The 25,851-nt window shown below is 38.2% G+C and overlaps 1 protein-coding gene across 2 annotated transcripts in view; it reads right to left on the minus strand.

Annotated features, from left to right (window-relative positions):
* Positions 1-25,851, minus strand: part of LOC132117848 (IQ motif and SEC7 domain-containing protein 1-like) — an 85,646-nt gene that overhangs the window by 16,585 nt on the left and 43,210 nt on the right. Inside the window, exons 1-3 of one of the 2 annotated variants that reach the window (XM_059527162.1) lie at positions 15,980-16,164; positions 2,676-2,961; positions 224-1,272 (exon numbers count right to left, since the gene is read on the minus strand). In XM_059527162.1, coding sequence (XP_059383145.1) covers positions 224-1,272; positions 2,676-2,961; positions 15,980-16,071 — 1,427 coding nt within the window. In that variant the 5' untranslated portion in view covers positions 16,072-16,164. Of the gene's footprint in view, positions 1-223; positions 1,273-2,675; positions 2,962-15,979; positions 16,165-25,851 lie in introns of those variants that run through there. The other variant, XM_059527163.1, reaches the window with a different exon arrangement.

The raw sequence follows: 25,851 nt of genomic DNA on the forward strand, positions 1-25,851 counted from the left end.
AGCAATTGCCAACAATACAATGTATGGGTCAAAATTATCAATTTGTTCTTTTCTGCCTAAATCATTAGGATATAAAGATGTAAATTTCTTATCGTAAATATATCAAAAATTAATTTAGACAACTTTAAAAAATCCAAATATAGGCCTATCTTAACAAACCATCAATGGAAAGATTATTTCTCCATGCTGTATAAATCTCAGTTTTGATAACTGTAATACATACTTATTGAAGAGGTTGAGGCCGATGCGGTATCGTCTCTTGCGCATGATATCGCTGCTGAAGGCCGGAGAGTCCCAGCTGTTGTGAGTGTCTTTGTGGTACGTCTGTTTGATGAAACTTTGTTCGTCTCTGGATGACATTTCTGAGTTTATCGTGTCAATGGAGTTTGAATTGCTGTTGATGCTGTCATTGTCTCCGTCTGAGAAGTCAGACTCAGACTTGCTCTGTCGCTTGCCGTTGGTGGCCAGGTGGCTCTCCAGCTGCCGGTGACGAAGCGGCTCTTCGTCTCCAGAGAGCGAGGGGACTCTAGGAGGTAGCCCTTGTTTGGGACGGGGTCCGGCTGCGGTGCGTTGGTAAATGTTTAGCGGCTGGACCAGATCTTGCTTGGACTGGTGGCTTGTATCTGCTGCTCTGTCGCTGGGAGGCTCAACAGTCAGCAGGGGTAAGCCTGGTCCCTGGCGCTCGAGGGAAGGAGTGTCCATGTCCAGCTTCTCATCCCTGGAGTCCGTGGACGGCTGGACCAGCGGAGAGAGCTCCTCTTCATCGATGAAGAGTGTCACGTCACAGACCTCATCATCCTGATGCTTGTTCTCCTGACAAACCACTTGCTCGGGCTGCGTCTCCTCTCTGTGCAGACTACGGCAGTTCAGTGCATCGTCGATCGACTCCGCCAGTGACTTCACTTGCCTGGAGAAAGTGTCCTCAAGCTGTGTGATTGTGTCTGTCAAGTCGTTTTGAGTTTCTGGGGCTTCCAAAATGACAGGGACCATCTCTGTGGCCTGCACCATGCCTCCTTCTTGGCTGACATCATCCAGGAGAGACATTTGCCTCCCCAACAAAACAGATCCATGAGCTTTCTCAGGCCCCTCAAAGGAAAACTGCATCCTCATGTTGGACAGAAGGATCCTGCGGGTCATGCGGTTCTCCGACATCGAGCTCCTGAGACGCTGAAAGTTCTTGTTCATCTGGTGTTGGCGGAAAGCTGTCTGGATGGTGCGCGCTGCATGGCGGGTTATGAAACGGCCTCCGTATTTCCGCTCAAGCATTTCCACCTTAGAAAGCCAAGAAACATATGATTAGGACTATATCATGACAAACCAAATAGGGTTAATAAGAAGGTACAACACATTGTGTATAGTTATTTTGGTAGTCAGCTTTATACATTCTACTAACTATAAGTAGCTTGCAACTACATGTCAACTAGTGCTAGAAGATATTAAGCAGACAGTCTACTAACACTTTAATGACTGCTAGTTGACCTGTAGTTGCAAAGTTACTGTTTTTACATGACTTTTACATGTCTTGCTTTTAGAGTGTTCTTTGTTGGTCAACCACTTCTGGGGAGGGTAAGAACGGTCTTGAATTTTCTCCATTTGTACACAATCTGTTTTACTGTGGATTGGTGCAGTCCAGTCTTTTTAGAGATGTTTTTGTAACCCTTTCTAGCCTGATTAAGAACAGGTTCTCAGAGATCTCATTTGTTTGTGCCATGATACACTTCCACAAACATGACCAAACTTTGATAGATCGCTGTCCTTTAAATAACACACTGACACCTGATAGTCATCTCACTGATTAAAAACACCTCTGAATAGATGGACTCTAATTTTACTTCAAATTAACAGCCGATCCTACAGTATATATTTTCATCTTATTTGTTTGATTGGGTTCTCTTTGAAAAAATATGAAAAAATATTTTTTGGGTTATATTTATGTAGAAATATAGACAATTATACAATCACAAACTTTCCAGCAGCACTGTAGCAACCTATTAAAGTAAGTACAGAAATACGTTTAGTACTTTTGTAATACACTGATAACCACCAAAAGCATGGGGTCATGAGAAAGTCACATGATGAACAAAAGCTTATCACAAACAACTTCATGGTGATACACATGATGCTGAAATAATGCATTAAACATTCATTTAACAACATTAGATGTAACATACAGCACAACCCTAATGAATATAACCATTAAAATGAAAATAATAAAAACTAATAAGAAACATCAAATGTAACGCAGCAAATTCTGGGAATGTCACTTCATGGTTTTCACAGTAAATTATGCTATTTTATACTTCCAAAATTATTACCATAAAATTACATTAAATGCATTGCTGTTTTTCACCATATATTATGAGAATTTACCATTAACCAATTAATCGGGGGGTTTTTTTTAGGTCTTTGACCTTTTTTTATTTTTACAATGTACTAATACTGTAATGACTGCTAGCTGACATGTAGGTGCAAAGTTACTTATTAGTAAAATTTCTAATTATCAACAACGTTATGTGTGAGTGTGTGTGTGTGTGTGTGTGTGTTTCAAAATAAAGAGTTATCCAAGTTTTGAAACACAAACTATGTTGTTGATAATCATGAATGTGCAAACTACAAAATGCAGCATACGTTCGTTCAAATCTCTGATCCACTTTTAATTTGCTGGGCCACTGTACCTTCTTGTCCTGCAGGTCTGTGGAGAGCTCATAGCTCTCAGAGAGGGAGCGCGAGCGCTTGATGGCCTCCTCCTCTGCCTGCTTGCGGAGGATGGACTGAGAGTGCTGTAGTTTTGGCCGCTGAGGGCGCTGTGGGCCTGGCTGGACACTATGACCGTACACTGGGCTTTCAAACTGTTCTGGACTCAAGGAAGAACTGTGTGTGACAGGGCCTCGGCCATGGCCATATCCTGTGCTGGTGTCCAAGGAAGGGCCGGCCTCACTGTTTTGAACATTCCCCTCCACACTAGACAAGACAAGAAAGCAAATTGAATGTAAAAATACACAATACAAAATACAATTTCACATACATTGCATGTGCAGAAAAGATTATCATGCAAACATTCTGCTGTTCTTATGCACAAACATTTTTCTTAGCCTTTCTAATGCTGACAAATCCATCCAGATTGTTTTAAATGGGCAAATATAATGCCATAGTTATTATTAAGCATCTAGGCTTTCTGCAGGACCCCTCCTGTATAGGTATTAACAGTCTCTAGGCACTCTAGCCTAGGATTTTCATGTAAAACCAAGTGTACCATTCCCACTACAAGCTGAGATTTAAAATCTTTTATAAGCTTCTGCGATTCAGGCTGCATTTTTATGCCTGAACTATTCTAGATTGAGCTCTAATTTTTTACTCTGAAATAAGTAAGATTTAGGGGACATTCACACCAAATGGCTTTTCAGTTTGTGTTGAGTTTTGTGTTAAACTTATTTAAACCAGAGCTGCTTTCCTCAACGGCATGTCATAAGAGATGCTGCAAAAATGCAAGATGCAAACGCATCAGTCAAACACTTTTTTGGGAGGGATTTTTTTTTTTTTTTACACTTTCAGATGTGATTCTTCGTCATATGACCTGTATCTAAATACTTGTATTGTTCAAGGTGTTCATGATGAAACAGTTAGTGGAGTGCTAATGAAGTTACCTGTTATAGTGTATTTATCTATGGTGCAATGTCAAAATTTTTTTTTTAAATTCATTCAATTTAAAATAAAAATCCACATTCGAATGCAGAAACGTTGCATTCAAATTGTAGGTGTGTATCAGGAAGCCTTATCAGTGGTGCACAAAATGTGATGACAATGTAAGCTTCATTGCATTTTAATGTTTTTCTCAGCTTATCCAATTGAATCCACTAGATGTGGCACTGCTATGTTGTTAATTCAAAATATTGCAAAAAGAGAACATCAATGATGTTGTTTACATCAAAACCGAGACCAAGCTGTTCACATAGAACACATTTTTATCACATTTTCTAGAGGTCCATCTATCACTGTTGCACTCACGTCTCGCACAAGAGAATGGCATGTTTAGAAAGCCATGCCAAATTAATGTAAGTTCAAGTTTTTAAAAACCTGTCTCAGGACTTTACGGCCGTTTTTCCCCATCCCACTGTATCTCATGTTTTTAAATGAAGAAAGTACTCTTTGTGATTGGTATTTAAGTGGAGTCCACAAATGACAGTGGAGTCATTTGTGATAAATGTGAAAATTTGTGTGGTTAAAAGGGTCATATGACACGATTTAAATTTGTCCTTTCTCTTTGGAGTGCATTAAAACATGTCAACATATTCTGTTACACTAAATACACAAAATAATCATCTTTAAAAGAGCCCTTTAACATCGTGTTGAGAAGACGCTGTATCCTACGCTGTTAGATTAAATTTGTTTGATCACGTCTCATAATTACCACAAACTTATTAACACTTGACACTTACCACTGAAATGTCCTGCTCAAGTCATGCTTGTTAATCAGTCTCTTCTCAATCAGCCAATTCAACCATTTCATCATCAGACATCTGCTAGAATTGGTGAGGTACAATCAGTAGTATCTTTACTATGTACTGACAAATCTCCAGAGCTGTCATTCTGTCATGTCAATGGGCGTTTTGTTTCCGACACGCGCTGTATGCTGTAGACAAATCTAGAGCCAATCTCTAGAGTCATTTGACCAATCACAGCAGTGAGGGCTCACGGAAAGGAGGGGTTTAGAGAGACTGATTCTCTGAACTGCTTTCCACGAGTTGTTTACGAATCATAGAAATTAGGTGAAATTAAATATATTTTTTGAGAAAACTAATGTGTAATGTTTTTTTACCTTGCATGCATGTAAATCTGTTCTAAGAGACTTTCAAAACAACATTAGCAACCTTAAAATGGCATAATGGGGCACTTTAAAGATGGTCATGTTATTTTATTATGCTTTGAAGAAACTTGCCTAATATTTCATTCGATTTGCCCTATTGTGGCCTCAAGAGAGAGGCCAAAAGTTTTTTCCCCCTAACTGAAATTATGCCTTTTAAATTTGAATATAATTTGAATATTGATAATATTTAAGTACAAAATTCAAATTGAGTTTTTCAGCCATTTTGACAGATCTACAATGTAACAAGGATATTTACATAAATTATGCTGTTTACAGTTTTTTTTACTATTGCTTAGACAATTTTAAAAACATTTTTTCAAAACACTACACACAATTTACACATCCACACACACAAGTATCAGAGCATCTCAGATCATTTGCAAAATAAAGCACTTCATTCAAAACTTTAAAATAATTTAACAAAACCCAATTTTGGTACCGTATGGCACACATGGTTCATTCTGTTTGAACCACTTAGACACAGCTGGGCAAAATCTTAAACACTTTCAACATTTCTATTTTTAATGCAGTTTTATTTTATTTTTTAGATATTGTTAAAGTACATGAAGTACATAAAGTACAGGATTCCTTAGCGTATCCAAAACCTCAGAACAACTTGATGATGTAACAGAAACTATGGACTCTCTATTATCTAGAATTTTAAATACAGTTGCTCCTTTACACTTAAGGAAGGTTACGGAAAACAGTCTGACACCATGGTATAATGAGCATACTCGCACCCTAAAGAGAGCAGCCCAGAAAATGGAGTGCATCTGGAGGAAAATAAAACTAGAGGTATTTTGTATTGCTTGGTAGGAAAGTAACCTATCCTATAGAAAAGCATTAAAATCTGATTACTTTTCGTCTCTTTTAGAAGAACACAAACAAATAAATACCCCAGGTATTTATTCAATACAGTGGCTAAATTAATGAAAAATAAAGCATCAACAAGTGTTGACATTTCCCAACATCACAACAGTAATGAGTTTATGAACTACTTTACTTCTAAGATCGATACTATTAGAGATAAAATTGTAACCGTGCAGCCATCAAGAATAAAAATCTTGAATCTTGAATCTTGAATCTCTTGAATCCATCAGCTACAGTTTCGGATCAGACAGTGCACTATAGATCCCCTGAGGAACAGTTCCACTCATTCTCTACTATAGCAGAGGAAGAATTGTATAAACTTGTTAAATCATCTAAACCAACAACATGTATGTTAGACCCTATTCCATCTAAGCTCCTAAAAGCATAGAAGCTCCAGAAGTCATAGATCCTCTTCTTACTATTATTAATTCCTCATTGTCATTAGGATATGTCCCCAAAACCTTCAAAATGGCTGTTATTAAGACTCTCATCAAAAAACCACAACTTGACCCCAAAGAACTAATTAATTACAGACCGATCTTAAATCTCCATTTTCTTTCCAAGATACTAGAAAAGGTAGTATCCTCACAATTAAATTCCTTCTTAGAGAAAAATGGTATCTGCGAGGATTTCCAGTCAGGATTTAGACCATATCATTGTACTGAGACTGCTCTCCTTAGAGTTACAAATGACCTGCTCTTATCATCTGATCGTGGTTCTAGCTCTCTATCAGTGCTATTGGATCTTAGTGCTGCGTTCGACACTATTGACCACAACATTATTTTGCATAGACTAGAAAACTTTGTTGGCATTAATGAAAGTGCATTAGGCATGGCATGGTTCAAATCTTACTTATATGACCACCATGAAATCATAGCAGTGAATGAAGAGGTATCATATCGATCACAAGTGCAGTATGGAGTACCTCAAGGCTCAGTTCTAGGGCCATTACTCTTCATACTTTACATGTTACCATTGGGAAATATCATCAGGAAACAAAGTGTTAGCTTTCACTGTTATACTGATGATACTCATCTCTATATTTCTTCGCGGCCCGGTGAAACATATCAATTTGAAAAACTAACGGAATGCATAGTCGATATAAAAAACTGGATAACGAATGATTTCATGCTGCTAAATTCTGCAAAACAGAGGTGTTAATTATAGCACCTAAAAACCCTGCAAGTAATAACCTAGAATGCTGTCTAAGACTTGATTACTGCTCTGTCAGTTCTTTGTCATCAGATAAGAACCTAGGTGTGCTATTTGATAGCAATCTTTCAAAGATAATTTTAATGCTTTATTAGGAGGTTGTTCTGCATGCTTAATAAACAAACTCCAGCTAGACCTAAATGCAGGAGCTAGAGTTCTTACTAGAACCAGGAAGTATGACCATATTAGCCCTGTCCTGTCAACACTGCTCTGGCTCCCTATCAAACATCGTATAGATTTTAAAATCTTGCTTATTACTTATAAAGCCCTGAATGGTTTAGCACCTCAGTATTTGAACGAGCTCTTCTTACATTATAGTCCTCCACGTCAGCTGCGTTCTCAAATCTCAGGCAATTTGATAATACTTAGAATATCAAAATCAACTGTGGGCTGCAGATCCTTTTCCTATTTAGCGCCTAAACTCTGGAATAACCTATCTAACATTGTTGGGGAGGCAGACACACTCTTGCAGTTTAAATCTAGATTACAGTTTTTGCCCATTGCTTGAATACTATAGACACATGCATAGACCAAAGTAACATAACTTGAAGTTGTTGTTACTATACCTTAAACAAAGTGTAACCATAATTTAAACAAAAGCACTGCCTTGCACTTTAGTGGCAAATCTGTAACACACTTGCTCCTTTCTGAAACACACTTGCTCTTAGACACTACACACTATTTCATACATAAGACACTTAGTTCAAAAATGAAATCTCAGGGTACCATTGGGAAAACACATCTATTCAAAATACAACACACATTGGTTAACTGAAAAGACACACACCTGAAAACACTTACTTACAAAACTGAACACCAATCAGCCAGCAACAAAAAGGTCTCAGTTAAGCCATTTTGAGAACTTTGCAAGCACAGAGGCAGGGAGAACTAGAGGCAGAGGAAGAGGAAGACAGACAGACAGAGAGAGAGAGGAGGATGTGGCCAAAGAGGCCACGCAATGACCATTATTTCGGATGACATAAGAGCAACTTTGGTGGACCATGTCATAAATCATGGCCTGACTATGAGGGAAGCTGGGCAGATAGTCCATACTAATCTAAGCCGTTTCACAGTTTCAGCCATAATAAGGACATTCTGACTTCAACTCTCTACTCTACTTAGACTGTATCTAGAGTATCTAGAGTACAGTACTGTACCATATCATGCTTCTATATCACATGTATTGTATTCCAGGGTGGCCTTTGCTCCTTTTCCAACAAAAGTGGTAGTTTTATAAAACATACCGTGATAACGTGTTGAGATGTTTCAGTACTGTGTATGGTAAATACAGTAAACTTCGGTATACAAAGTACTGTAAAAAAGAAGCAAATGAGAACAATTTGGGGTTGCATTTTTCTACAGAATGGCTAGAAGACCTAATGGGGGTGGATGCCAATGCCTGTTCATCTAACAGCAGGAACTTGCCATAGTGAACCTAGTCAGAGCAAACAATGCAATCCGTCTCCACCAGCTACAGCAACAAATACTTGCAGATAGGCAAGTATTCAACAACATAAATCGAATAAGCATTACAACTATCAAACGCATCTTGGTAAAGCACAACATGACCATGAAGCAATTGTACAGGGTCCCATTTGAGAGGAACATTGTCAGGGTCAAAGAACTTCGACATTAATGTGTACAGGTAAGTGTTTCAGTCCTTTAAATTTACAATAAAGAATGGGTGCAGCCCAGTAACAGTTGAATATGTACCACTGGATTAGTACCAAATAGATACATTCAGAAAGCTAAACAGGTACCTGTGTGGTGGGGTGGGTCGGTTCTGTATATGTAGTAGTGTAAGTGTGTGCTTTGAATAAAAAGCCATCCACAATATGTATTTTTATGTTACAGAGAATCTCGGTCATGGATGGAGCTGCCCAGCCACATGAATGCATTTACATTGACGAGGCTGGATTCAACCTTACCAAAAACAGATGACAGGGACATAATATAAATGGCCAAAGGCCAATTCTGCACGTCCCAGGGGAAAGGGCGGGGGAAATATCAGATTGTGTGCTGCCATAAGTCTTCGAGACCTACTGTACCAACATGCCAAACTGGGTCCCTATAATGCGCAACACATTGTCACATTTCTAGCTCAGGTCTGTTTTTGTCTGGGATAATGTTTCCATCGGGCTGCTTTGGTCCAGAACTGGTTCACCAACCATGATCACTTTGAAGTTCTGTACTTGCCCCCTTACTCACTATTTCTAAATCCTATAGAGAATTATTTTTCCGCTTGGAGATGGCGGGTATATGACCACCAACCACATGCCCGTATGCCTCTTCTGCAGGCAATGCAACATTGAGGTGAGGTCTATCCAGGGATGGATTCGACACATTTACATTCATTCATTTAGCTGACGCTTGTATCCAAAGCGACTTACAATTGATATATATGTCAGAGATCACACACCTCTGGAGGTAAAGGCAGTTAAGTGTCTTGCTCAGGGACACATTGGTGTCTCACAGTGGATTCAAACCCGGGTCTCTCACACCAAAGGCATGTGACCTATCCACTGCGCCAACACCACCCCGACACAGGGGATATTTTCCCTGATGCTTAGCTAGAGAAGACATTGCTTGTGATGTAGTGATGTCCGATTCGCGAACGAATCATTAAATTTAACCGGTTCTTCTTAGTGAACCGGTTGAACCAGTTCACCAAATCGAACTGAATCGTTTGAAACGGTTCGCGTCTCCAATAAGCATTAATCCACAAATGACTTAAGCTGTTAACTTTTTTAATGTAAGTGACACTCCTTCTGAGTCAGTATAAAGCAGTATCCCGGAGTAATTCATTTACCTAAACAGTCCACTGACTAAACTGCTGTGAAGAGAGAACTGAAGATGAACTGAGTAGCAGAGCCAGATGACAAACGTACACGCCCACTGCAGGAGCAGTTCTCTTTCTCGAGGCAAGAACCAGTTGCATCGGTTTTCGGATCACCAGTACACTGAACTGAGAACCATTTCTGTCGGACGCGTCCAATTTGAGAACCGATGAGCTGATTCTCGTTCTCGAGTCAAGAACCGATTGCATCAGTTTTCGGATCAGCAGTACACTGAACCGAAAAGCGTTTCTTTCAGATGTGTCCGATTTGAGAACCGATGAACTGATGATACTACGCATGCGTGTAATTTTTCAATTATTTTGTTAAACATCGGAAAGTGTGATAAAATAACTATATTTTATTTTGCTTTTATTTAAGATTAATGTTTCTAATCTGAATATTGTAGATTATGTATAGGCCAAAGGGGTTTTCAGGGAAGTTGGACAATAATCAAGACTCTAAAGACTCTATGTTTAATAGGAATAAGGGATGATTTATGAAATATCTGTACTGTATTTATATTTAATGATGACACATTCACAAATTGAGTTTGTAGTAAACAGAACATCAACACGAGTAGAGCAGCTGATGATACTGAACTGCAGCATGCCGGTTAGAGCGGTTCTCGTTCTCGAGTCAAGAACCGGTTGCATCGGTTTTAGGATCATCAGTACACTGAACCGAAAACCGTTTCCTTCGGACGCGTCCGATTCGATGAACTGAGGAGCTGATGATCCTGCACATGCGTGATTCATCGTGAAGCCGACTGACTCACATCGCGTCTGAACCGAACTGGTTCTTTTGGTGATTGATTCTGAACTGATTCTGTGCTAATGTTATGAGCGCGGGTAAACCGAGGCCTTGCATGAAGGGCAATCTGGCGAAACGTAAGTTAATTTAATAACAAATACATCGCAATGGATTATGTATAGTAAGTGGATCATGGTTACTGTGCTGATGACACCTAATTTATTTACTTTATCTCTTCAAGACTTAAATCCTCGTATGCACATTATTGCTGTTACTGTATTTGGGTGCGTTGTTGCAAAACTTAATTGTAAACTTTTCATGATTATGATGTTTTTAACTGACTAAAGTTATGATTACTGACATTATATTTGAATGTTTGATAGACTTGATGCCATTACGTCGTCGCCAATGACGTCATTACGTCGAGCGTAAAAGAACCGGTGAACCGTTTTTTTTCAACCTGGTCTATTGAATCGAACCGTCCGAAAGAACCGGTTCGCGGAAAGGAATCAAACTTCCCATCACTATTGTGATGTTGATGAGATCCTGTGGCCAGACCCCAACAGACGGCAGGATCCATAAGCCCACTTGCGCACAATTGTGTTTTTCCTGTGTTTACAGTAGTGAATTGTTTGTTTTATTTTTTATTTAACTGAATTTACTGTACAGTAAAATATACTAATGTTATGTAATGATTTTGAAATCAGTGTTTCCTTTTTTTCTGGTTGTTGTGAAAACATGCCCTCTGTGGAACTATAAAAAAAACTGCTGTCTTTTGTTATCAAATGTTTTTATACAAAGTAGACTAGTGTGTTGCTGCTGATATGAAAGTGTATTCATATGATGCAAGCGGGTATCATTTTGTCATCAGAGTGACATTTTGACAAAGGATGGTTAGGTTTTGATGCGTTTCAATTTGACATAGATGTGAACGGTTTATTTCCCAGTGTTGTGTCTTATTTGCTTTTGTGTAGAGTTGAGCCAATGAGCCAAATTTAGCAAAACGTGTAAGGAATACTGTAAAGAAAAACTGTAAAGAACTGTAAAGAACTATGTCTTTAACCTGGCTTACACATAACACACTAATATAATTCTAATATCCAAATCCAGGAACACTTCCCATAACACCCTATGTACTTGCTACATCATTAGAAAAATGGCATCTACGCTAATATTAGTCTGTTTCTCTCTTATTCCGAGGTCACCGTAGCCACCAGATCCAGTCTGTATCCAGATAAGAGGGTCACTCCAGTCACCCGGATCCAGTACGTATCCAGACCAGATGGTGTATCAGCACCTAGAAAGGACCTCTACATCCCTGAAAGACAGTGGAGACCAGGACAACTAGAGCTCCAGATACAGATCCCCTGTAAAGACCTTGTCTCAGAGGAGCACCAGGACAAGACCACAGGAAACAGATGATTCTTCTGCACAATCTGACTTTGCTGCAGCCTGGAATTAAACTGCTGGTTTCGTCTGGTCAGAGGAGAACTGGCCCCCAAACTGAGCCTGGTTTCTCCCAAGGTTTTTTCTCCATTCTGTCACCGATGGAGTTTCAGTTCCTTGCCGCTGTCGTCTCTGGCTTGTTTAGTTGGGGTCACTTCATCTACAGCCATATTGTTGACTTGATTGCAAATGATTGCACAGATACTATTTAAACTGAACTGAGATGAATGATGACATCACTGAATTCAATAATGAACTGCCTTTAACTGTCATTTTGCATTATTGACACTGTTTTCCTAATTAATGTTGTTCAGTTGCTTTGACACAATCTTTTTTGTTTAAAGCGCTATATAAATTAAGGTGACTTGACTTGACTGGACATGAATATATTGATCAAACACAACACATAAGACAAGTACTGCACATTCATGGAAATATTTATTTCTCACCACATTGTAACATCTATCGGTACATCATTGCAATTAGGCTGCATTTTGCACTGAAAATCTGAATGTATTCCAAACACAATATAAAGTAGTACGGTAACACTCTAGTATAGGGTCCAATTCACACTAATAAGTATATGCTTATTAGCATGTCTATTATTAACATATTGGCTGTTTATTAGTGCTTATAAAGTACATATAATGCATGACATCCATAATCCTACCCAATACCCTAAACTTAACTACCTTATAAACTATTAATAAGCAGCAAATAAGGAGTTAATTGAGGCAAGAGTCATAGTAAATGGTTAGTTAATAGTGAGAATTGGACCCTAAAATAAAGTGTGACCAGAAGTACATAATCTTTTGTGGAGATGAGTAAACAACACCTTAGCATAATCTTTTTATATAGCTGGGTATGGCCACTTCATCCATATAACAGTCAATTTCCTCCCTTACATCTAGTCTGTCCACTGCTTAGTCTATCTAAAAACATATGAGGTCGATGTTGTAAGTACATATTTGCCCATAGGAGGACCCCATTCTGCGTGTTTGCAGCATATATTGTGATGTTTCCACCACCCGGGACATTTAAAATAGCTCTTTGGCCAAAGATGTTTCTCCCTATTCCTCTTCCTGCACCACTGCCTTTCATTTTTGTTGAAGACAAAAAAATCACCTGTTAACTTTATATAGTGCTTAGGTTCATATGTGTAGTATTTTGGAAAGCAGTGTCTTGAAATGACAAAGAAGTGACATTATGTTAGATTTCTGTGTCTAATGTAGAGAAGTGTGTTTAGTGTTTTGCAAAACAATGTGTGAGGTGTTTTGCAAAAAGTGTAAGGCTGAGATTGTGTTTATAGTTATGCAGATTTGGGCTGAGGTTTTGCTTTTTGAGTGTAAGGTTTCACTAGCTGTGTGTTATTTTTAATTTGAGTGTGTAATCGTAAAATAAACCAAACAAACAAACAAAAAAAAACACCTGTATTAAGACGGCACTGATCACTGCAAAGCAAAAACAATAAAAATGTCCTCCTCCTCTGCAGAATCAGATGCAATGTCCCGATGCTTTGTAAGCCACTTTAGACATGTTTAAAATCATTGGCATGCTATGAAACATCATATTTGGTTGTGCTTATATTCAAGACTTCCAACTATTCCAAGTGTTGTTGTCAGTATATTTTGGCAGTCAGGTGAGACTTAAGGAACAGGCGGCACAAAGAACTATGTGTCAAAAAAGTGGAGCTATGCAAATTCATCCTTCGTTGTTCACCATCTAGAGGTGAATCAATTTAATTTAATTTAATTGTGAACTTATTGATAATCATGACTTTGCCTTAAAGGGATAGTTCACCCAAAAATGAAAATTATGTCATTAATAACTCACCCTCATGTCGTTCCAAACCCGTACGACCTCCGTTTATCTTGGGAACACAGTTTAAGATATTTTAGATTTAGTCCGAGAGCTCTCAGTCCCTCCATTGAAGCTGTGTGTACGGTATACTGTCCATGTCCAGAAAGGTAAGAAAACATCATCAAAGTAGTCCATGTGACATCAGAGGGTCAGTTAGAATATTTTGAAGCATCAAAAATACATTTTGGTCCAAAAATAGCAAAAACTACGACTTTATTCAGCATTGTCTTCTCTTCCGTGTCTGTTGTGTGAGAGAGTTCAAAACAAAGCAGTCTGGATATCCGGTTCGCGAACGAATCATTAGATGTAACCGGATCTTTTTGAACCAGTTCACCAAATCGAACTGAATTGTTTTAAGCGGTTTCGCGTCTCCAATACGCATTAATCCACAAATGACTTAAGATGTTAACTTTTTTAACGTGACTGATACTCCCTCTGAGTTAAAACAAAGTAATTAATGTACTCAAACAGTACACTGACTGAACTGCTGTGAAGAGAGAACTGAAGATGAACACCGAGCCGAGCCAGATAACGAACAAAAGACTGACTCGTTCACGAGTCAAGAACCGGTTGTATCAGTTTTCGGATCAACAGTAGTTCTTTTTGGACAGTTCGATTCAATAAACCGGTTGAAGAAAACGGTTCTACTGTTCTTTTGCGCTAGAAGTAATGACGTCATTTGCGATTATTGCCTTTCATTCAAGCCTTCGGTTTACCCGCGCTCATAACACTAGCACAGAATCAGTTCAGAATCAATCACCAAAAGAATCAGTTCGGTTCAGACGCTCTGTGTGTCAGTCTGCTTCACGCTGAATCACACATGCGCAGTATCATCAGCTCCTCGGTTCACGAATCAGACGCGTCTGACAGAAACGGTTCTTGACTCGAGAATGAGTCAATTGTTCGTTCGTAGTCACATAGACTACTTTGAAGATGTTTTTATTACTTTTCTAACCATGGACAGTATACCATACACACACTTTCAATGGAGGGACAGAAAGCTGACTAAATCTAAAATATCTTAAACTGTGTTCTGAAGATGAACGGAGGTCTTACGGGTTTGAAACGACATGAGGGTGAGTCATTAATGACATAATTTTCATTTTTCGGTGAACTAACCATTTAAATCTATTACAGTATACACACAGTTCTAGGCACATGTATTGTATGTAGCATGAAACGCTGTCAATATTTGAACAACTCGTAAAACCTGATTTTCAAGACTGAGCAAAAAAAAAAAGATGGTAACATTTTAGTTTATGGACCAATTCCAGCTATTAGCTAGTTGCTTATTAGCATTCCTATTATTGGCATATTGGCTGTTTATTTATTATATGTAATTATAAAGCACATATTCTGCATTGCCATATTCTACATGCCTAATCCTGCACAATGCCTAAACTTAATAACTACTGCACTAACAATTAATAAGCAGCAAATTAGCAGTTTATTGAGACAAACATATTTAATGGATTGTTAATGGCAAGAATAAAGTGTAACCAAAAATATTAAATAAAAAGACAGTTATTAGTGGTGCTTCCTAAGGAAAGAGATATTTCAAAGGGATATTACGACCTGGTAGGGGCCATTTAGATTTGGTCCAGTATGCAACGAAAAGATACTCACTAGCAATTTTTAGATAGAAAATGTGTAAAATAACTAAATAAATAAATAAATAAATAAATAAATAATAATAATAATAATAATAATAATAATAATAATAATAATAATATATATATATATATATATATATATATATATATATATATATATATATATATCAAAATCCAACCACTGAAAGGCAAAAGTAAGAACATATAGGCTAAACAGAACAAACAACTTCTGATAGCAGACTTGATTAAAAATCTTCAATGGCTGAAACAAACATTATGGGAAACTAAATTACACATCACAACTAATGATTATCTCAGCTGTTTAGAAGGCCTAACCAGAATGAATTCAATGGAAATCTACCAAATACATTCAAGTGATCAAGTTAAGACTGCACTTGATCTATTTAGCACATGCTTAGCAAACAAACTCCTTTTCATTTTGTAAGTGAGCCATGTGTTCATGAGGATCGGCTATGCTTACTTCAGTCAGAGGATATGTCTTCCATATTTAAATGAAAATTACTCACTAACTCTTACTCTTTGCAGAATTTCGACGTGAACGTTGTCCAAAGAAAGACCTCCTGCCAAAGAAGTTCAGCTTCTTCTTCTTATCTGCCATTGTAAGCCGTAAGTTCGAAGGGCAGTTCAGGTTCCTCCAGAGAGCCAAAGTCTGTTCTGAAGAAACCAATCATTTACAGAACAGCACATCACGCTCGGCGTAGAGTCATGAACTCGCCAGCATGTACAGGGTTTTGCTTAAATAATATAGAAAAGAAACTTCCTTCAACAACTTCCTCCTCTGAGTTTGCAGTTGACATGCCTCCAGTCACATGCATCACTGTACAAACAACTGTAAACAAGACTTTACAATGCAGCAGGAGAGGCTGAATGCAAATGTCAACCAAGCACACCTTTTTATGAAATGAAGAGAAACACAGTTAACTTATGCACAACTAATGTGAAGCAGGCTACTGTACATTATGCTGTTTTAACTAATCAAAAGATGCACTAGCAATACTTCATCCTTAAATAGGATGTACTTTATTTTACAGTATGTGCACTTATGTAAGTGTTACACATTTGTAAAACTGCATTTTTCCATCTCAAAAATATATCTAAATTATGCTCTCAATGTCAAATGCAGAAATGTTAATCCATGCATTTATGACCTCAAGGTTAGATTATTGTAATGCTTAATTGGGTGGTTGTTCTGCACGGTTAGTAAACAAACTACAGCTAGTCCAAAATGCAGCAGCAAGAGTTCTTACTAGGACCAGGAAATATGACCATATTAGCCCGGTCCTGTCAACACTGCACTGGCTCCCTATCAACCATTGTATAGATTTTAAAATATTGCTTATAACTTAATAAAGACCTGAATGGTTTAGCTCCTCAGTATTTGAGTGAGCTCCTTTTACATTATAATCCTCTACGTCCGCTACGTTCTCAAAACTCAGGCAATTTGATAATACCTAGAATATCAAAATCAACTGCGTGCGGCAGATCCTTTTCCTATTTGGTGCCTAAACTCTGGAATAACCTACCTAACATTGTTCGGGAGGCAGACACACTCTTGCAGTTTAAATCTAGATTAAAGACCCATCTCTTTAACCTGGCATACACATAACATACTAATATGCTTTTAATATCCAAATCCGTTAAAGGATTTTTAGGCTGCATTAATTAGGTAAACCAGAACCGGGAACACTTTACATAACACCCTATGTGCTTGCTACATCATTAGAAGAATGGCATCTACGCTAATATTAGTCTGTTTCTCTCTTATTGCGAGGTCACTGTAGCCACCAGATCCAGTCTGTGTCCAGATCAGAGGGTCACTGCAGTCACCCGAATCCAGTACGTATCCAGACCAGATGGTGGATCAGCACCTAGAAAGGACCTCTACATCCCTGAAAGACAGCGGAGACCAGGACAACTAGAGCCCAGATACAGATCCCCTGTAAAGACCTTGTCTCAGATGACCACCGGGACAAGACCACAGGAAACAGATGATTCTTCTGCACAATCTGACTTTGCTGCAGCCTGGAATTGAACTACTGGTTTCGTCTGGTCAGATGAGAACTGGCCCCCCAACTGAGCCTGGTTTCTCCCAAGGTTTTTTTCTCCATTCTGTCACCGATGGAGTTTCGGTTCCTCGCCGCTGTCGTCTCTGGCTTGCTTAGTTGGGGTCACTTCATCTACAGCGATATCGTTGACTTGATTGCAAATAAATGCACAGACACTATTTATCTGAACAGAGATGACATCACTGAACTGACTTGACTTGACTTAACTTATGTGTATTTTCAGAGTACTCATCTAAGAAAGTACTGGGTACGGGTAGTATAAGCTAAATACATGGGTTAAGGTTAGGTTTAGAGGTAGATTTTTTTTTTTTTTTAAATATATTTTTAAAAATATATTTTAGAGGTAAAAGATATTTTTACCAATATCTTTGGTTATATCAATGCTTGCTGTCAGATCCTAATTTTCAATACAAGTACAGTACAGAACTGTTTATGACTAATTGTGATGCATTAGAAGGGACTACAGGTGAAGATCTCAGTGACTAGATGAGTGCCGTGTCCACACATTCACACAGAGTACGTGCAGTCATGGAGATGTACTGTCGACACAATGAAATTCACACTTCTTGCATAATATCTCTCGAGACGAATCTCATGCACCATATGTCCTGGCAAACACTGACACGTTACTCTCTCGCGGGTGGCCAGCCTACCTAGTGCTCAGACACAAATGACAGCACAGTTTAGAAGCTGCTGATGTAAAATGAGATGGAGAATAGTTTCAGTGTGCATTGACTGCTAAATTGTAAAGGATTAGGATTGGACATTTCTAATATGTAAAGGATAATTATGCAGCATCATTCATTCACTGAACAACTTTTGTCACTAATGTCAAACGTTGCAAAGCAGAGCTCAAGTTTGTACAAATGATCAGCCGTGACCAATGAAGGTGTATATAGTGTAGTGTGGTCTGTGTGATACAGACAGGAATGGATACTAGAAACCAACCTAATAATCACTCCGTGATATCCGGAGATTGCATTGCTGTCAGTATGAATTAATTCAGTCCTCACATTCATGTGAGACAGACACTCAGAGAAGCAGATCCAATGAATTTGTGGAATTATAATGTACTGTAACAACTTCAAGAATGTCATGCATACTTATCCTCTATGCTTATACGAGCAATCTCTAGTGTGCAGAGACCCTTTGGTTTCCAATTTTCAGTATGCCATCACAAACTATGGCTAAATCTACTGAACAGGGCAAAATGGAATTAGCTGCAATCTCATAAAAACATATATGAGAGTGGTTGATCAACTGGCAAAATAAAGAATACAGACACAACCAGTGTGTTTCCTTACACACCAGTGCAACCTACAAAGAGCAGCATAAATTAGCATTAGAGCTGATGATAATCAGATGTGTGTAATCTACTAACAACACGGACAAAAAAATATGGCTTTACACACAGATGTGAAAGATGTCAAACACTACGCTCGTGTGTCTTCTGCTTGTTCAGAGTGCAGTGAAGAACAGAACTGTCATAGCACTTACACGTACTGTACTTGCACATATACACTGTATATACTGTATGTATGACTGATGAATCTTACACAGTTATGCAGCTGAACTGAATCAATACTCAACTGATGTGAGCTGTAGAATGACTCTATTGACTTAAAGCTCCTTAACGGCAGAATGTGAATTTGATAGCATTGTGAAGCTGCTGTGAAACAATCTGTATTGTATAAAGCACTTTAGAAATAAATGGGACTTTCAGACTTGGCTTGCATGCATGCTCAGTATATATACAGTACAGAACAAAAGTTTGGACACACCTTCTCATTCAAAGAGTTTTCTTTAGACTTGAACACTTTGTTGGCATCAATGGAAGTGCATTAGCATGGTTTAAATCATACTTATATGACCGCCATCAGTTCGTAGCAGTGAATGAAAATGTATCATATCGATCACAAGTGCAGTATGGAGTACCTCAAGGCTCAGTACTAGGGCCGCTACTCTTCACGCTTTATATGTTACCCTTGGGAGATATCATCAGGAAACATGGTGTTAGCTTTCACTGTTATGCTGATGATACTCAGCTCTATATTTCTTCGTGGCCTGGTGAAACACACCAATTAGAAAAACGAATAGAATGCATAGTCGATATAAAAAACTGGATGACGAGTAATTTCTTTCTGCTAAATTCTGAAAAAACAGAGGTGTTAATTATAGGACCTAAAAACTCTGCTTGTAATAACCTAGAACACTGTCTAAGACTTGATGGCTGCTCTGTCAATTCTTCGTCATCAGTTAGGAACCTAGGTGTGCTATTTGATCGCAATCTTTCCTTAGAAAGCCACGTTTCTAGCATTTGTAAAACTGCATTTTTCCATCTCAAAAATAGATCTAAATTACGGCCTATGCTCTCAATGTCAAATGCAGAAATGTTAATCCATGCATTTATGACCTCAAGGTTAGATTATTGTAATGCTTTATTGGGTGGTTGTTCTGCACGCTTAGTAAACAAACTACAGCTAGTCCAAAATGCAGCATCAAGAGTTCTTACTAGAACCAGGAAATATGACCAAATTAGCCCGGTCCTGTCAACACTGCACTGGCTCCCTATCAAACATCGTATAGATTTTAAAATATATTGCTTATAACTTATAAAGCCCTGAATGGTTTTGCACCTCAGCATTTGAATGAGCTCCTTTTACATTATAATCCTCTACGTCCGCTACGTTCTCAAAATTCAATTTGAGGCAATTTGATAATACCTAGAATATCAAAATCAACTGCGGGCGGCAGATCCTTTTCCTATTTGGCGCCAAAACTCTGGAATAACCTACCTAACATTGTTCGGGAGACAGACACACTCTTGCAGTTTAAATCTAGATTAAAGACCCATCTCTTTAACCTGGCTTACACATAACATACTAATATGCTTTTATTATCCAAATCCGTTAAAGGATTTTTAGGCTGCATTAATTAGGTAAACCGGAACCGAAAACACTTCCCATAACACCCTATGTACTTGCTACATCATTAGAAGAATGGCATCTATGCTAATATTTGCCTGTTTCTCTCTTATTCCGAGGTCACCGTAGCCACCAGATCCAGTCTGTGTCCAGATCAGAGGGCCACTGCAGTCACCCGGATCCAGTACGTATCCAGACCAGATGGTGGATCAGCACCTAGAAAGGACCTCTACATCCCAGAAAGACAGCGGAGACCAGGACAACTAGAGCCCCAGATACAATCCCCTGTAAAGACCTTGTCTCAGAGGAGCGCCAGGACAAGACCACAGGAAACAGATGATTCTTCTGCACAATCTGACTTTGCTGCAGCCTGGAATTGAACTACTGGTTTCGTCAGGTCAGAGGAGAACTGGCCTCCCAACTGAGCCTGGTTTCTCCCAAGGTTTTTTTCTCCATTATGTCACCGATGGAGTTTCGGTTCCTTGCCGCTGTCGCCTCTGGCTTGCTTAGTTGGGGAAACTTCATCTACAGCGATATCGTTGACTTGATTGCAAATAAATGCACAGACACTATTTAACTGAACAGAGATGACATAACTCAATCCAATGATGAACTGCCTTTAACTATCATTTTTGCATTATTGACACGGTTTTCCTAATGAATGTTGTTCAGTTGCTTTGATGCAATGTATTTTGTTTAAAGCGCTATATAAATAAAGGTGACTTGACTTGACTTGACTATTGTGTATTGAGTTAACTCTACCGATCGCGGCAGCGTACACCCAACACCAATGGGAGGTAGGTTTCTCTCTGTTAATAAGGCGTGGAGTGTTCGCCATTAGTGTATGTTTGTTTTTAGTTAGTGTAGTTTGCTTAAGGCGGCGTATCCGCCGAAGAATTCAGTTTTGTTTCAACATTCTTTTTTTCTTTGTTAGTTAGTTTAGAGGGACGACTAAAATTAAGATAGAACACTTATGTTTTGATTATTTCATTGCTTTGGCGACACTCTTGTTTTTTTTTCTTTTACACTACTTTTTATTTTAGATTTTTTTGCTGATATTATCTTTCATTCCTTTGAGGAAGTTTATAAATAAACGTCTTAACGTTTTCAATGTTTAAGTGATGTTTCTTGGTTGTTTTTCTTGCCTTAACTCATAGCAACAGTGTCTCACACCAATGTTACGCAATCATCCCTTTTTTACAACTTTAAATACGTAACATACAGCGATATCGTTGACTTGATTGTAAATAAATGCACAGACACTATTAACTGAACAGAGATGACATCACTGAATTCAATGATGAACTGCCTTTAACTATCATTTTGCATTATTGACACACTGTTTTCCTAATGAATGTTGTTCAGTTGCTTTGATGCAATGTAATTGATGCAATGAATTGGGTTCAGGTCTGGTGGCTGTGGAGGCCAGGTCCTCTGGCGCAGCACCCCATCACTCTCCTTCTTGGTCAAATAGCCCTTGATGCCTTCAGTGTGACTCTACAATTTTCATAGTCATGAAAATAAAGAAAACTCTTTGAATGAGAAGGTGTGTCCAAACTTTTGGTCTGTACTGTATGTGTGTGTGTGTGTGTGTGTGTATAGATGCATCTCCAAAAATTAGAAGATCATGGAAAAGTTCTTTTTTTTTGTAATTTAATTTAAAAAAAAAACTTTTTTTATTCTAGATTCATTGCACACAAAATGAAATATTTCAAGAGTTTTTGTTTTAATTCTGATGGTTATGACTTAAAGCTAAGAGAAATAAAAAATGTAGTATCTCAAAAAATGTGAATATTTTCTCAAAGATCAATGAAAAAAAGATTTACAAAACAGAAATGTTCAAGATCTCCAAAGCAGGTTTAGTTATGCACTCAATACTTGGCTCCTTTGACACAAATTACTGCTTCAGTGTGGTGTGGCATGGACACGATCAGCCTGTGGCACTGCTGAGGCATTACTGAGGCCCAGGTTGCTTTGATAGCAGTCTTCAGATCCTCTGTATTGTTTGTCAGATGTTACTTATCTTCCTCTTCACAATACCCCATAGATTATCTGTAAGGTTCAGGTCAGGTGAGTTGGCTGGCCAATCAAGCACAGTAATATCATGGTCAGTAAACCACTTGGAAGTGGTATGGGCAGTGTGGGCAGGTGCTAAAGTCCTGCTGCAAAATGAAATCAGCATCTACATAAAGACGGCAGATGGCTGCATTGACAATGGACCAGCACCAGCAGATGTCACGGCACCCCAAATCATCTATGACTTCAGAAACTTCACACTGGACTCTGGATTCTGTGCCTCTCCAGTCTTCCTCCAGACTCCAGACCTTGATTTCCAAATGAAATGCTACATTTACTTTCATCTGAAAAGAGGACTTTGGACCACTGAGCAACACTTCAGTTATTTTCCTCCTTACCCCAGGTGAGATGCTTCTGATGTTTTTTCTGGTTCAGGAGTGGCTTGGTTCTATGAATGTGACATCTGTAGCTCTTTTTCTGAAGACGTCTGAGTGAGGTGACTCTTGATGCACTGACTCTGGCTTCAGTCCACTCCTTGTGACACTCTCCAAAGTTCTTGAATCAGCTTTTTCTGAAAATCTTCCCAAGGCTGTGGTTATCCTTGTTGCTTGTGCACCTTCTCCTACCACACCTTTTCTTCCAGTCAACTTTCTATAAATATATTTTGATACAGCACTCTGTGAACAGCCAGTCCTTTCAACAATGACCTTCTGTGGCTTCCTCTCCTTGTGGAGGGTGTTGATGATTGTCTTCTGGACAACTGTCAAGTCAGCAGTCTTTCTCATAATTGTGGTTGAACGTTCTAAACTAGCCCAAGAGGTACCCAGTATTTATACTCAAAATGAATCAAACTAATCAAGCTCAGAATAGAATATTCAAATTTTTTTAGATACTGAATTTTTAATTTGCCTAAGCTGTTAGTTGTAAACATTAGTCTGAAATATTTCAGTTTGTGTGCAATGAATCTAGAATATAAGAAAGTTCGATTTTTTTTAATAAAAAAAAAAACACACACATAAACAGACACACACACACACACACACACACACACACACACACACACACTGAATATGCATTTAAACCAAGTCAGAAAGTCATCTTTATTTATAAAGCTTTTTGTACAATACAGATTTACACCCTAACCCTAACCCTAAGGGGGTTAAAATTATTTCTTTCTAAAAATAAACAAGTTTTGATTACTAAGTGTTTGTTCACTTAGTAATCAAAACTTGTTTATTTTTAGAAAGAAATAATTGAACACAAATGATGTGTTCACACCTGATCACTGTGTGTAGGTCATCAGTAAATCTGAGGCATTACAATGGCAGTGTTTCTCAAATTAAACAAAAGAGCTGTTTGTTTCAAATGATGTGTGTAATGTAGAGAACTGTGTTTGCAGTTTTGCTAAAAGTTTGTTTTATAATATCAAACTGAGTTTAAAGCATGTATTTTACTTATGTTTTTGCAGACTTGGTCTAAAGATTAGGTATATGAGTGAATTGTTCCACTACGTGGGCCTCAAGTATCACTTTTAGTGTCTAAACAATTTTAAAAACTCTAAGACATGTTTTTTGGGGGTGTTTGATGGCACAAATACCAGAAAATTTACCACTGCTAACATTAGTAAATGATATTGCATAATTCATTTAAATACTCAATTATTGTACATTTTACATCTGAAATGCAAACCCCTTCAAATGAATATGTAATGACTAATAATAACTGTGTCCATGCCTTCTCATCGCTAATTTTTTACTGCGTCTTTAGTAAATCCTGACAGTAGTTTTTTTTTTTTTTAATGCACTGACACAGGCTGTTAGTAAATCTAGCCTTATCAAGCCAATCTGGATCGGAAATTCATATTCATTGTTCCCAAACAACAATAAGTTTATAAAAACAATTTCCATTTAGGTACTTTACCAGGAAACCCTCAGTAAATGAGGTTTAAACTAGTGATTTGGCAAAACTCTGTGAAAGTGTGTGACTCAGACTCTTCTAGAGAAGTCATTTCCCCATCACAGGTCACAGTTAAAAGGAACAGCAGCTGTATGATTGAGGGGAGAATGAAGAACAGTCTAAAATGACATTTCCCTTTACACAGCCCTAGAACCTCAACTGTGTTTCTGACAGTAAATCAAGAGTGGCCACCGTAACCACAGAAGATTTACACAAGAAAACCCTCATGAAAAAATGCAATAGTCATTTATAGTAAATACTATAGTGTTTTTGAACCATACTATAGTAAAGTACTTGACTTAATTTGTTGTGGTAATTATATATTGCTGTGGTAATATAACAACCATACTAATATAAACAAATTCATATATCCAATACTGTCGCACTGTGTGCGTGTGTGTCTGTGTGTGTGTGTGTGTGTGTGTGTGTGTGTGTGTGTGTGTGCGTGTGTGTGTGTGTGCGTGTGTGTGTGTGTGTGTGTGTGTGTGCGTGTGTGTGTGTGTGTGAGCATGCTGCTCGTCTCAAGTGGATTTCCATATGTGCCTGAAACACTCTGCAGACCACATGACTCACTTGCAGTTTTACTATAAATGACAGTCAAACACAACATCACATATTAAACATACAGTGATCTCAAAAAATGTTTGGACACTTAAACCACAGAGCCACACTTAAAAGTCATCATATTTGATCATTCAAATAAATGCCACTTGGTTTGATATTTAAAGAGGGACAGCCAAGCACAATGTTTCACAAAAAAAGACAAGACAAGGTAAAAACAACTACAACAAACGAGATACCAGCAATAAAGAATTGAGAGACTTTTGCTGTCATTAATGGAACTTTTCATAGCTGTGATGTATTGAACTACACCTTCAGTCACCTGAGGAGAACTGACTTGATGCAAAAGTGCAATGTAATTGAGAAAAGTTTAGCAGAAATAGTTTACTGATGCAACTTGCTTTGATATTTTATTATATAACGCAATAACATTCAGCCATTTAAACTGTGATGTGCATATTCTTTTATACTTCTGCCGCTACATTTCCTTCATAAGAACTCCTCTTGCAGACCTTTTGTAATTAGGCACTGAATTACTGGATGATAAAATCACAGGCAACCGAAGAATCACACAGGCATCCATTACCAACAATGTGTCCCGAGTCAAACTGTCTGCTGATTTGTAGTTGTCCTGTAGGGCTGTTGGCACAGGAAATGAGCTGGCTGTTCTGTGTCCTCCAGCAAAGGAAGCAGCCGTTCCCTGCTGATCTTTCTGCTGTTATTCTGTTATCTAGCTCAGCACCGCAGACATGTGACATAGACAAAAACACACAAGTGTTGAACTCAAAGCTCAGGCCCAGATTTCCATCACCACAGGAAAAATAAAACAAAAATTAGGTAATAAAAAAACACAAA

This window comes from Carassius carassius, chromosome 37 (genome assembly GCF_963082965.1).
Source record: "Carassius carassius chromosome 37, fCarCar2.1, whole genome shotgun sequence".
Classification (NCBI taxonomy): Eukaryota; Metazoa; Chordata; class Actinopteri; order Cypriniformes; family Cyprinidae; genus Carassius; species Carassius carassius.